This window comes from Quercus lobata, chromosome 9, assembly GCF_001633185.2.
Source record: "Quercus lobata isolate SW786 chromosome 9, ValleyOak3.0 Primary Assembly, whole genome shotgun sequence".
NCBI classification, from domain to species: domain Eukaryota; kingdom Viridiplantae; phylum Streptophyta; class Magnoliopsida; order Fagales; family Fagaceae; genus Quercus; species Quercus lobata.
In genome coordinates this window covers 42,423,654-42,438,198 of record NC_044912.1, presented here as the reverse complement: position 1 = coordinate 42,438,198, position 14,545 = coordinate 42,423,654, and the positions used below count along the sequence as shown (strand labels likewise).

At 29.9% G+C, this 14,545-nt stretch overlaps 1 protein-coding gene across 1 annotated transcript; it reads right to left on the bottom strand.

Moving 5' to 3' along the window:
- Positions 1 to 11,554: 11,554 nt before the first annotated feature.
- LOC115960652 (ammonium transporter 1 member 1-like) lies at positions 11,555 to 13,444 on the bottom strand. The gene has a single exon (XM_031079600.1). The coding sequence runs from the start codon at positions 13,331 to 13,333 to the stop codon at positions 11,843 to 11,845; it is 1,491 nt and encodes a 496-aa protein (XP_030935460.1). The 5' UTR covers positions 13,334 to 13,444; the 3' UTR covers positions 11,555 to 11,842.
- Between the last annotated feature and the right edge of the window lie 1,101 nt (positions 13,445 to 14,545).

Sequence of the window (14,545 nt, the reverse complement as noted above, 5' to 3'; positions counted from 1 at the left end):
TTTACACTTACTTGCATTGGTTAAAAAAAAAATAATAATAATAATTAGGAGCGTATGTAAAAAAGAAGTAAGTTCCAAACCACCCCCCCCCCCTTTTTTTAATGATCTAATATTCTTTGAAACAAAGAAGGTCCATGGATAAAGTTATAAAAATTAAATTTAGTGTTTACTGTAGAGGAAGTAGTAGAGTTTTTAGTAAATTCCAATAATAGGTAAGGCTAATGTCAATTTGGCCTTAAACATTTAGAAACCGAACAATTTAGTCCCTAATGCCAATCTAGGCCCTAAATATTGTTAGCCCAATTAGTCATTTTTCTCAACTATCTTAGACTCTTAGGGACCAAGTTGGATTTTAGGAATCAAATTGGTCAATTTTGAAATGTTTTGGGATCTGATTGGCATTAGGGCAAATCTCAAGTATATTAATGGAATTTATCTTAGAGTTTTAATTGAAAATTTTTGTAGTGTTTTGAGTGTTTGGCAAATTATAGTGAGTGCTGTTTTAACACTTTGGATTTATCAAAGCATGAATGGTAGTGTTGTTTGGTAGCAATTTCTAAAAAAATGTTCTAAAAAGCATTGATAAAAAGTTTTTAAGATTGTAAATAGAAACTGTTTTTTTTTTTTTTTTTTCCAAAATTAAAAATGTGTTTGGAATAGTACAACTCAAAACTACTTTTAGAAAATAAGCCCAGGCAACAAAAGCAACCATAACAAACCCTACTCATCCATTGACTGCAAAACCCATAGCAACAATGATCCACCCACAACAAAGCCCACGCAAACCCATCCACAACTAAAACATGCAAAAAGAAATCCAGTCGTCAAACACCAAAGACGAAAGACCACCTAGATAAACCCTCTACAGTCACTGTCGCCTCTCCCATGCCATAAGACCCACATAATTCACGTTGGCAACCCAAAAATGCAACTAAGGTTGGAGTTAGGATTTGGAGTTAGGAGACAGAAGTGTGTGTGTATATATATGATGTAATTTTTCAATTTGAATTTATCTATTATTAGTAAGGTTACACATGAATGAATTTTTAAGAAACTAAAATTTAAGATTTGAAATGAAATAAACTGCTTGGGTTTACTATGTGCTAGGTTTTAGGGAAAAAAAAAATATCAAACGTACGTGAGATATATTTAAAAAAAGAGTGCTATTTAGAAAAAAAGTTTCTCTGATAATTTTTTTTTTTAATTTTGTTAAATTACAATTTTAACCCTATTTTTTATTTTTTAAGGAGAAGAATTATCTAATTAGATTATGAATATTTTTGACATTTTTTGAACCCATAACTAACTTTCTGAATTTTCTTAATATATAAATATATAGATATAGAAGGGTTCAAGTTACACTTGGCGTAACTTCATAGGAGTTACACATTTTTTGAACTATTGATTTGTATTAGATCTAAGGGTAAAAAAAACACTCATGTTCATATCATTATTATTCTCTAGAAATTAGTAATTAGGACACTAACTCTTTTTATTAAAAATAAAATCAGCATTAACTCTCTACTCTCCAACTCATCATTGTCATCCTCTCTCCTTCTCTCACACAGCCTTTGTGTTCTATGTACTTTGAGGGCAACCTCTAATTATACAATTGTTAGATTGTACACCCAACTAAGATCTAAGGACAAATCGCTCTAGAACAAGAACAAAAAGTTATTAGGCTAACCCCAAATGTCTTTACATAAACTGCATATAAAGCTGTAGAAGCATGTCAATCACCCTGTCAACCATAAAGGTAGAGCATATGTGCTACATTTAAGAACTTATTTCTAATTAAAATCAAAGGGAGGAAGAGAAGAATAGATATAATATACAGATCACCAAAATTTTTATCCTGTTCCATCACTGGTGGTGCAACACAGAAAGTATGGCCCCAAGAAAGAACGGCTTCACAGGTGGTAGCAAATGAGTGAAGCAACCAAACACTCCTAGACTTAAAATAATAATAAAAGCTTTCACTTGTTTCCTAAACTCGCCCTTAGTTTCCATGGTTGAGGGTGAAAGTACATAGAACACAAGACCATGTGAGAGAGCGAGAGAGGATGAAGATGATGATGGGAAGCAGAGAGTTAATGCTGTTTTTTTTCTTTTTCTTTTTTAATAAGTAGAGTTAGTGACTTAATTACTAATTTTTAGGGAACAATTATGACATTCTCTTGAGTATTTTTTTACACTTAGATCTAATATAAATCAATGGTCCAAAAAAAGGTGTAACACTTGTGAAGTTACACCAAGTATAACTTGAACCTCTCTCTCTCTCTCTCTCTCTCTCTCTCTCTATATATATATATATATATATATAATTTTAAATAAGCATCCAATCATCAATGAAAACAAAGATACAAAATAATTGTTTCTTAACACATTATATTGTTATCATTTATGAAAATAGAACTCGACTTCTTGTTGCTATATTTTTTTATTTTTTATTTTTTATTTTGTATTTGATAAGTGCATCTACTGCTGTGTAAGAGCAAAATAATTTTGTTTAAAATTATTTAAAGAGCCATCTTGTTTGTTTTTAGTAAAATTAGTTGACTGGGCTTAGTTATTTTTAGTTTTGCCATTGGTAATTTTTGTTATTGAACTAATTTTTTTGGACGTTAATTTTGTTCTAGTTTTTAGGTTTATAAAATTTGTAATGGCCTTTAGAAAATGAGAGTAATTCTAGTATCACATAAAAAGCCACAACATTTACCACAAATCTATAACTATCTTACACAGTAGATTATGATTGACTGCTTGTCACTTTTACATGGACCCACCACTTTTTCTCTACCATTCTCAATATGCCAAATGGGCAATTGTGGCAAAATTTGTAGTCTTAGAATTTGAGTTAAAAGGGTCAATAATATTGTTAAGGGGGCTAAATGTAATTTTATTAATGAAATTGCTAAAATTAGTACCTATATATATATACTAGATCTTTTTATTAATTAATTAATTATATATATATATATATATATATATATTCAGCTAGCAAGGGCCATTGCCCCCCAAAGCCTAGGAATAGCTCTGTCCCTGGATGCACCCATTATTAACCAGTCCATTTCTCAATCCTTGTAATCGGGGACATAAAATTGTCACCATTTTGGACTCAGGAGAACATTCGACAACATTAACAAGTATTGTCGCCATTTTGGACTCAGGAGAACATTCGACAACATTAACAAGTATTGTTTGAGAGAGAGGATCAGTGATTGGGAAAGAAAAGAAAGAGAATGTAAAAAATAAGATAGAAGATAGCAAAAAGAAAATGCAAATTAAAATCGATTCCAAAATTAACAAAAATGTCATTGCTTAGAAATAGCAATGAGGCATGTGCAACACCCCCATTTCTAGATATAATATTTATTTTCAAGCGGATTGGGCAAGTTCAACTATTAGAGTAGTGGGTTGGGTTGGATGGCAAGTTTAGTTTTAAAAACTGCCAAGATCCGACCCAAACTCATCATATGTTAATATGAAAAATGTGATATTTTTCCAACATATTCGTAAGCATACACAATGACATGGATACACTTGATTTTTTTTTTTTTTTTTTTAAAAAGAAAAAGTTAAAAAATTCTCACACCATAAGGTCATGTACTTTGATATAATAGAAAGTAAACAATTCTTATGATTTTTTTTTACAATATTTATATTTTTGTTGCAAGTCCTTCAATGGTTTATTAGATTTAAAGGAAATATTTTTTAAAAATTATCTGTAAATGATAAAAATAAATTAAAATCAAAGTTTAGTATACAACACAACTAAAACTAACATGCCTAAATTTTCAACCAACTCACCATTTTTGTAGTTTGGTGGGTTGGCGATGGTTTAAAAAATTTTCAACCCACCAATGACAAATTAGTTAAAAAAACTTCCCTCCACCGACCCAATCCAACCTGTGCTCACCCCTAAATTAGCAACTAAAAGTAGGTTTTGAAAGCTATTTTCTAAAAACAAATCTGCATAGAATTTTTGGGATATGATTTTTAGGATTAGATTTCGGAAAACACCCAACCAAACAAGTGTTAATTATTTATATTAGTTTCTCAAAAAAAAAAAAAATTATTAAATGAACTTTGGTACCAATCCCATGACCAAGAATCTCTGAGATGCTCTCTTTATTAAAAGCTGGCATATATATATATAGACATAAAGTTAAGAGAAAATCTAATTAAATTTCAAATTGGAATTAAATTATAATCTAATTTTGCGCCACATGTCCCATCTAATTTGAATTTCAAAATTTTCTACCAAGTGAGTTAATTCAATGTAAAAATTAGATTTCAATTAGAGTTTAATTTAGTGCCACATTTTCTATCTAATCTAAGTTTTTAATTTTTGTGCTAAATAAGTTAATTCGGTGTAGAAAATGAGGAATCTAATATAAATAAATCATAAAGAACCTAATCATATATCTGAATCTATATATAAAATTAGATGAAGAGGGAGTTTGAATAATTTTATATTTATGAGTCTTTTTTCTTTTGTATAACTACAAACAATTCAAATTTATATGTTCTTTATATAAGAGTTCGAATTTGGTAAGGATTGGGTGTAAAACCGGTTTTATACTATCCAATAATGGATTGCCAAATCAACATTTCACGTAAATTTCAATACATTCTACCATACCAAATAACATCTCAATAAATTCCCAATTTGGTTAGATTTATATATGGGTATTATAATTAATTGGGTGTGGTTGTGCTTATTCTCAAATATGTGATAAAATGATGTGGTATATTGAGATTAGATAGGTAAAACATGAGTTTTACATCAAATCCTTACAAAATTTAATCTCTTTATGATAATATACCATTACCATGACTATGTACGGTTCATTACTAACTAAGTAATATATATAAACCAAAGTTTAGAGAAAATTCAATTAGAATCCAAGTTGGATTTTACTTTTGTTAGTTTTCCATACAAATTAAATTGTTTAGATTTTTGCTGTTATTTTTTCTCTGATCTAATGAGCACATTTTTATACAGTTTCTATTCAAATATTTTGTATGCAAAGATATTTAACGTAACAAATTATAATTAAGCTGAACAATTCAATGCTCCTATCCCCATTCAATTTAGAAGATACTATTTGACAAATTTATTATTTTATTTTGTATTTGTATGTGGTAGAATTTCACAGACAATAATTGTAAATTGATATTGTTTATGTAGTATCTAATAGTGATTTTCAAAATAATATATGTAATAGCAATATAATGAGAAACTTGGCATAAAAAATATCATAAAAATTGCAAGAAAAAATTATTTTAGTACCTCCAAATATCCTGGTCAAACTATGTCCTACGTGTTTAATAACTCAAGCTAACATCAATAGCACCACTACAATTCACCATTCTCATGCATAAGCACAAGTTACATACTAGTGTAATTGATGAACTAACAAGGTCTTGCAATAGCAAACTACATCAATCAATAAATAAACAAATAAATAATGCTAACTCCCTAATTAAAATGACAACTCAACCCTTAATAACCAATTTAGCAAATTTATATATAAATAAAAGGAAAAAATTTGGCTACAAACTTGGTTATAGTATAGGCTACAACCTTTAAAATAAAAAAAATAAAAAAACTAATGTTGCTACATATTTTGAAAATCTAATTATTGAATTGCATGTTATTTATGTTCTTAACACACATGTCAAATTTTTTGCTAATAAGATGTATTTACTACAAAAACTTGCAATTTAAATAATTGATTGATAACATAGCGATTGACTTTTAATCTTCTAAAAATTTTGCACGCATGAAGGATGTAAAAAGAAAATGTAATCCAATGATAGATTTGTCAAAATTTACATTCAATAAAAAAATATTAAGTGAAGTTGTAGCTTTATGGTACAACCAAGTTTGTAGCCAAACATTGTCCTAAACAAAATCCTTAATTGTAATAACCTAAACTTCTATGGATAAAGTTTACCCACAAAACTTCCACTAAAAGAAATTTAACATGATGACATATTTTAAAATTCTAACCGTTAGATTACATATTTTTTATGTTCTTAACATATATGATAAATTTCATGTCAATCAGATATTATTAACTTTTTGATCCATATACTTATTTTTTATACATAATTTTAAAATAAAAAAAATTTAAAATTTAAATATTTGATAGAACATAGCTATTGGTTTTTTATTTTTTTAGAAATTTTGCAAGTATAAAGGATATAAGAAGAAAATTTAATCTAATTGTGGATTTGTCAAAATTCATATCTAATAAAAATATATTGAGTGACATTGTAACTATTGAATACAACTAAGTTTGTAGCCAAATTGTGTCCAACTTCTTCCAAGTAACTCATTCTTTAAGATTCTCTTCATTTTGGCTTCCAACTCATCAAAATTTGCATTTATGTCAAAATATAAATTCATTGACATAAAAGTCAATAGAATAAATGCATATATTAATTCTCTATATGTATGCATTAATTATTTATATAAAAGGAATCAAATAATTATTTATATAAAACTATTTTATGTAGAATATTTTTTATCCAAATAATAATAATAATAATGGGAAAATTTTACTATAAACCCTATAGATTCTGGGTAGCCTAATTAAAACTTGAAATTTTTATAGGTAACAAATTAAACTTTTAAGTCAAAATTGGGTAAAAACTGTAAAGGTTTTAATTTGTTACATTTCAAAAATTCTAGATTTATTTTGGTATATTTGACATTATAGGATTTAATTTGGACTAGCCTTAAACTATAAGGTTTTAAGTAAATTTTGTGCTATAATAATTTATTTAGAGTATGTACTTTTCCTAGGGATGGCAATTTTTCCCCGCCCCGCTTAACCCGCCCCTCCCCGCTTCGCCCCGCGCGGGTTTTCCCCGCCCCGCAAAGGCAGTGGGGCGGGGATGGGGCAAGATTTTAGCCCCGCACCACGGGGCGGGGCGGGGATGGGTTTAGGCTTTTTAGACCCACCCCGCCCCGCCCCTCCCCGTCCCCGCCCCGCCCCACCCTGCCCCGCGTTAGTAAATGTTATAATTGTAAAATTTTCATACCCTAAAACTCTACTATTTAAATAAATATATTAATATTAGCATATTTTATTCTACCCAATGTGATTCTCTACCTTTATTTTGTTGTGTTATACTATGAGTTTTTTTTTTTTTTTTAATGATTGTCTTGTTAAACACTTGGATATATTATTCAATTTTTTCTAAAAATTGATTTGATTTGATGGGATAAATTTAGTTGTAATTTCAAATATATTTTTATTAATGAAATAAGTTTCATTAAAAAAATTGTACTAGTTGTAGGGCAAATTAACAAAAAATAGAGTTTTACGGGGTGGGGCAGGGCTTCGTGGGGCCCCAAGGGGCGGGGATGGGGTGAGAAAGTATTCCCCGTCATGCGGGGCGGGGCGGGGCGGGGCGGGGATGGGGCAAGATAAAACCATGCGGGGCGGGGATGAAGACCCCATCCTTCGGCCCCGCCCCGCCCCATTGCCATCCCTGTCTTTTCCTCTTCTTTTTTTTTTTTTTTTTGAGAAAGATGTGTTTTTCCTCATGTTTTGCTACTATGGAAATGTTTCTTTAAAAAAAGATACTATGGTTTGGTAAGTTTTTTTTTTTTTTTTTTTGAGAAAGTGGTTTGGTAAGTTTTTAATTACTAATAGGCATTTATTTGGTAAGCTACTATGGTTTGGTAAGTTTTTAATTGTTTATAGGAATTTATTTGGTAAGTTTTTAATTCATTGAAATGTAAAAAATCAATCTAGAAAAATGATTTGGTAAGTTTTTGATAGAGAGTTTAAATACATAATAGAATTTAAAATCAATTAATATATATATATATATATAATAGAATAATAATATATAAAATTATGAGGCTTTAAAAGTTTATGTGAAAAAATATTATGAAGTCAACCAAAAGTTACATTTTCACACACACATGTATGTATGTGTGTGTGTGTATAAATATATATGAAGCCATTATTTATGTAAAAAGAAATTTCAACATTATGCTTCTAAGATTTATGTGAGAAACAATTGATGTGAAATATAACATTCTTGTTCAAACATGGCATTAGGTTCATATTCTTAATTTTAATAGTGTTCATTTCCTTTATTTTTGTCAAATGTTAGTTTGGGTGTCTCGTAATTTCATATAATTTATTTGATAAATATTATGCAAATAAGTTACCCAAAATTATAGATCTAAACAAACAAGCAAACATAAAATCAAAAAAGTAAAAAAAGTATTTTTCCAAATGCATAAAAAATACTATTGTGTTGATTCCCAAATTATTATAACACAACCATAAATATTGAACATGAGTCGGGTCATAAGTATATTCTTATAAAATACTAGTATTGTGTCTATGCGATGCATGGCTTAATTAAGAATCATGTATAAATTAATGAAAAAAAAATTAAATCAATTAAAATTAAATAGATAATAAAAATAAAGTAATCTTTTACTCTATTTTTTTTAAACAAAGTAACCTTTTACTTTAAGCGCACGTTTGGTACATTGTAATGATTAATACATAGGAATAGAAATAAGTATTACAAGGAGTACATTAAGTTGGAATGTAATAAGTATTACTATTCATTAGTTTGATGACCGTTTAGAAATAGAATCCTGAATATGCATCCATAATTTAGTAGAGTATAAAAAGAAGGTATAATTAAATCATTTTGAAGTCAAATTTCCTAAAATACACTTATTTTAGGGTGTTCAAAATAGAGCTAATAATTAATAAGAAGGAAAATTTATTTTCTTTCCTTTTGAAGATGTGGCAACTAATGGCTTTTTAGGAAATTTTTAAAAAAAGTTATTACATAAGGTGAAGGAATAGATATTCAGTACTTTTGATAAAGAATAGTTATTCCTCATTTTGAAGAATATCTATTCATAAGGAATAACTATTCATTGTAATAAAAATATAACCAAACAACCGAATAGTTATGTCATAAGAATATCTATTACATTACATTGTCTATTACAGTCTATCAAACGTGTACTAAGTTATATAATGAATGCATACTGTGTAAGATTAAGTTTTCATAATAAAAAAATCATATATAGGTCCAAAATTAATTGAATGGAATATGGTAGATAACTATGCAACTAATATAAAAGGAGATACCTAAAATATATAAAGGGAGTTTGCATAATTAAAACTCAAGTGCATATTTAAATGAAAAACCTTAAATTCAATAATTAAAAAAATAATAATTGAAAGCATATTTAAGTGGTAACCTCAATGTAATAGTTAAGAATTATGAACAACCCAAATTACTAAACATTAAAAAATAAAAGTAGATAAACTTACATAAGAATTGAATTTTTGTCTTTGAAAGTGAGAGATGATGCATCGAATTTCACCATATCAAAACAAAATGTGTAAATATAAACTTCAAGAAATTTTTTTAAAAAAAATTTTTTGATCGAGTGTTTCAAAACCTCAAGGAAACTCCCTAAAAAAATAGTAAAAAACAACATAAATAAAAAAAATAAAAAATAAAAACAAAATTAATTTATTTTTTGAAGCGAAGAGGGACTAAATTTGAGAGAAAAACAAATATCCCTAAAAAAATGATAGATACTTGGACATTCAAAATATTAATGAAAAAAAAAAAAAAAAAACTCATGAATCTGGCCTTATTACTTATAGTGACTTGAAAATCTAAAGACAAGAGTCATGGTATAATAAAACTATTATCCATAATCATTCCTATATTTATCCAACAAACAAAATTTCAACCATGGTAAACTTCAGCCCCCAAAAAAAAATGATAAGAAATTGTTTCTATTTAAAAAAAAAAAAAATTTAGTTGTGAAGAATTTGTTATAAGCGAAAAAAGAGAAGGAATTTATTTAAAATCAAATACCATAATATCAAGTTGTTAACGTTAATTACAATTTTTTTTCCCAATTATACGGTAAAGATCAAGTTGTTAACGTAATTAGCTTCTTCTTTTTTGTTATCCAAAAATTTGATATTTATCCAAAAAATAAATAAATTAAAACAAAATATATTTGAAAAAAAAAGAGTAGATAACAAATTTATTATTAATTCCTCCCATGTGTATATCCTCCCATTGAAAGTGGTTTTTTTTTTTTTTTTTTTTTTTTTTTTTTTTTTTTTTTTTTTAAATTATGGGATTAGCTATACTTCTACATGCACAACTACAAATTTTAATATTTTATGCTTGGATTTTTTTTTTTTTCTTTCTATCATATTATTTTAGACTTTGTTGATAATATTTAGATAGACACAATTGTAGATTGTAGTTGTATGGTACCAATGAACTAAATTTACTTCTCAAAGAAGAAAACCAACTAAGTTTAATCTCTTTTTAAGATTTTACTTTTTGTTGAATGTAAGTTGTATATTTTGTTAAAACACTTATTTTTGAATATAAGTTGCATGTTTTGTTAAAATTGCTTTTTTTATAATACACTACACATAAAAATAAGGATTAGATGGATTAGATGAAGAATTTGGATTATACACTACACTTACAAAATAAGGATTAGATGGATTAGATGAAGAATTTGGATTGTAATCAAATTAAGATTTTATCAACTTAGAAATTATAGTAGATGGATTAGATGAAAATTTTGGATTGTAATCAAATTAAGATTTTTATCAACTTAGAAATTATAGGAGAAGAAAAATTATATATATATATATATATATATTTAAAATCTAAAAAATTCTACAATTTTTTACGTGTAGTAAAAATTTATGAAAGTGTGAAGCTGAATTTTGTTTTAAGTGTTCTACTTATCGACTTATAAATTATATTAAGATAAGGATTAATTGAAGAATTTGGATTGGAATCAAATCAAAAATTTTATCAACTTAGAAATTATAGGGAAAGAAGATAAGAACAAATATATATATATATATATATATATATATATAAATGTAGGTGCTCAAGAATTCTTTGCCTTTAGGCATGAAGAGGAAAGAGATCTTTCCAATGTGGGACAAAGGAATTCAAGCCAAAGGCAAGGTTAGGCAATCAAGCCAAAAATACCAAAGCCAAAGGCAAAGAATTTTTGAGCACCTACAATAAATATATTTATAATATTTTAAAAATCTAAAAAAAAATCCTGCTATTTGGTGAAACCACTTAATGCAACCATGGCTTCTAAACCTAACTTTTATTATACAGTATATGATATGATTTTAAAATGTACCACGTACAATATATCAGCTAATGTAACAAAATTACAACTAGTCTTGCATTGTTGTTTATTCTCTCCATCCTCACATGCTGGGAAGCTTGACCATGTATATAACACAGTTTTACTTGGGTCTGGCAATGCTCATATGATAAAACCCACAATTTTAATGGTGGTGTATTGGTCTGATCTCAAACACAACTAATAGTCTTCCATTCCACATATCAATCTTAAATACACGCTTTACTAAGAATGAAGTAGCAAAAAACACCAAACACTATTTATGATTGAAATAAGAGGTCAAAATAAATTTCAATTTAGATAATTTTTGCTGCTTAATGTAAAAAATACGCCAAACTCAGTTATAAGTGGGACAAGTTTGGGAGGAAATATTGAATGCAAATTGAAGAGCAGCACCTCTTTCCTTTTGCACTGCAATATTGCTGCAAAGACTTGTTACCATCTTGATTTGAAATTTTGCATTGTCAAAGAAAGATCGACAGGTTCAGCACACATCAACATTTTAATTGAAATCTAAAAGAAACCAAACACTAAAATTACATTGTCCGCTCTCATAATAATAAATCTGTACATTCTTTGCAGATCAATTCTAACGATTAAGAGAATGCAAACCATAAATTAAGATTAAAAAGCGATGGGACTTTTCATCTCGAATCTGTTCTTCTGATCCACAACTTCAGCAGCATATCCATTATTGTATTCATAAGCCACTCCACCGTGGCTTGTCAAATCCAATCCTGCCATCTCCTCTTCTTGTGAAATCCTCAAAAGCTTCAATTTGTGCAGCAACCAGAACAAGGTCCCCATGGTAGCACTCACCCACCCTACAATCACCAAAATCTGGATAATTTGTGCTGCCAAGAGCTTTCCACCACCTCCCATAAACAGCCCGTAAGGCCTATCCGGTTGCCCCGGATAAACCTCATTGACATATGCTTTCCTTGCAAACAAGCCAGTAGAGATTATCCCCCATGCACCACACCCTCCATGAAGTTGTGCTGCTTCCAATGGATCATCAAACTTGAGTTTCTCAGCAAGCTTGTTGAATCCGATGAGAACCCAAGCGGCTACGAAACCACATATGATTGCTGCCCAAGGTTCAACAACAGAGCAGCCTGAGGTAATTGCTGCAAACCCACCAAGCAAACCATTACAAACATCAGTTAGATTCCAATGGCCAGAAAGCAAGCGTTTCCCAAACAATGTGGTCAGTGCCGCTGTAGAACCAGCAAGTGTGGTTGTAACTGCGGTTCTCCCAATAGCACTCCATTGTCCATAATAAGAACCACTCTCTCCATAGGCCTTCAAGATGTTTAGGAATGAACCAGGATTGAAACCATACCAGCCAAACCATAGCATAAATGTGCCTAACACAACCAATGTCCCGCTATGTCCACGCATTGACACAGCACGGCCAGCATGATCAAACCGGCCCATTCGTGGACCTTCAATGAATGCACCCCAAAAACCAGCAATGCCTCCAACCATGTGAACCACACCAGAACCAGCAAAATCAATAACCCCAGATCCAAACAACAGATCAGACGCAGCAGGGCTTGCCCAACCATCAGCAGACCAGAACCAATGAGAAACAATTGGATAGACAAAACCAGTCAAGAAAGATGAATAGATCAAATAAGAAGCGAATTGGGTTCGTTCTGCAATTGAACCACTGGTGATTCCAGCGGCTGCAATGGCAAAAGCCCATTGATAAAGGAAATACCCGTAGTCAAAAGACGCCGTAGGGTATTCATGCAGGGCAAAGAAGTGTTTGCCTATGAATCCATTTGATGGAGCACCAAAGGCAAAGGCAAAGCCAAAGAGATAATAGAAAACGCCACCAGTGGCAGCATCAAGAACATTAGTCAGCATGATGTTCATGGTGTTCTTAGCACGTACAGAACCAGCGCACAGCATGGCAAAACCAAGCTGCATGGAAAACACAAGATATGCAGAGAAGAGAAGGTATGTGTTGTCAATGGCATATCCTGTGTCAACAAACTTGCTTGAGACTGCATCAAATCCGCTGCAAATGTATTCAGCCGCAGCTGATGAATTAGCACCCAATAAAGGATTGAGATCAGCAGCAGAACATGAAAAACCCGCTGCCGCCATGGTAGGATGGAAGGAGGTTTAGACTATAGAATCTAAGAGAAGAAATCAGGAAGGACTTTGGCTGCAGAGGAAATTCAGGCTTTGATGGAGTGGTATTATATAGAATCGTATTGAGGTTGGCTTTAAAAGATTCCAATAAATTCTTAGTTGGACTAGGTTGGCTTTAAATGATTCCAATAAATTCTTAGTTGGACTTGAACACTAATGCTTAACAAAACTAGAAAAATCAGCAAACTCGTGACTGTGAGTGGTGGAAAAAAAAATAGTTAGTTAATATGAACCAACATCGCTATTTGGAATATCACAGCTGTGACAAAAGTCGTGACGCAAAAATTATAGTCTAAGAAAATCTGATTTGAACAGATTCCTAATTGGACTAGGACACTTGATACGTAACAAAAAAATATTGCTTAGAATCATGACTGATTTCCCTACTTAATAGGATCTCAAATGAAATCAAACTGGACTATAATTGTACAAAGTATATTTTTACCAAATACTCCAGAAGCGTGCAACATTCAAAGTCATTTGGAAAAAATACATCTATAAATATGGTAGCGTACACTTCAGATTTACCGATTTTTTCCTTGTTTAATTTTTCCATCTGCGCTGTAAATGATATTTTCTAAATCTAGGTAAATGAATCTGAATCTTCTCCTGTTGAATGAATATACTCCTTGACAACCTGGAGCCTCCCTTTGAATCATAATCCAGGGGCTAAGAATCAACCCCAAAAAAAGTGGGTTTTTATGGTGGAAAGTTATTTCAGATACAACTTTTATTACTAATTAAAGAAGATCCAATTCTAGCGCTAAGCCAACCTCATCAAGGCTCACATTTACAATGTGAAAAAAAAAAAAATAAATAAATAAATAAAACACACAAAAAACACAAAAAACACAAAAAAAAAAAAAAGCACAAAAGAAAGACACCTACTCTCACAAGTCACAGAGACTTTTTTTTTTGGGTACCATTATTTATACCTATATAATCATCATTTTTTTTTATATAATCATAATTATCTAATCTAAAATGTTGGTAAACCCCATAACCAATTTCACAAATTATTCTGAAAAAGAATCACAAATTATAGATCAGATTATATATACACACACTTATGACCAATGTACGAATTATTCCAAAATTCTGTATAAAAGAAATATATATTTTAAAAATATTATTGAAACTTGGTAAGCCATTTTGAAAATTTAT

Bases quoted from the DNA above. Each gene is read 5' to 3' on its own strand.
- LOC115960652 (XM_031079600.1), bottom strand. From the start codon at position 13,333: ATGGCGGCAGCGGGTTTTTCATGTTCTGCTGCTGATCTCAATCCTTTA.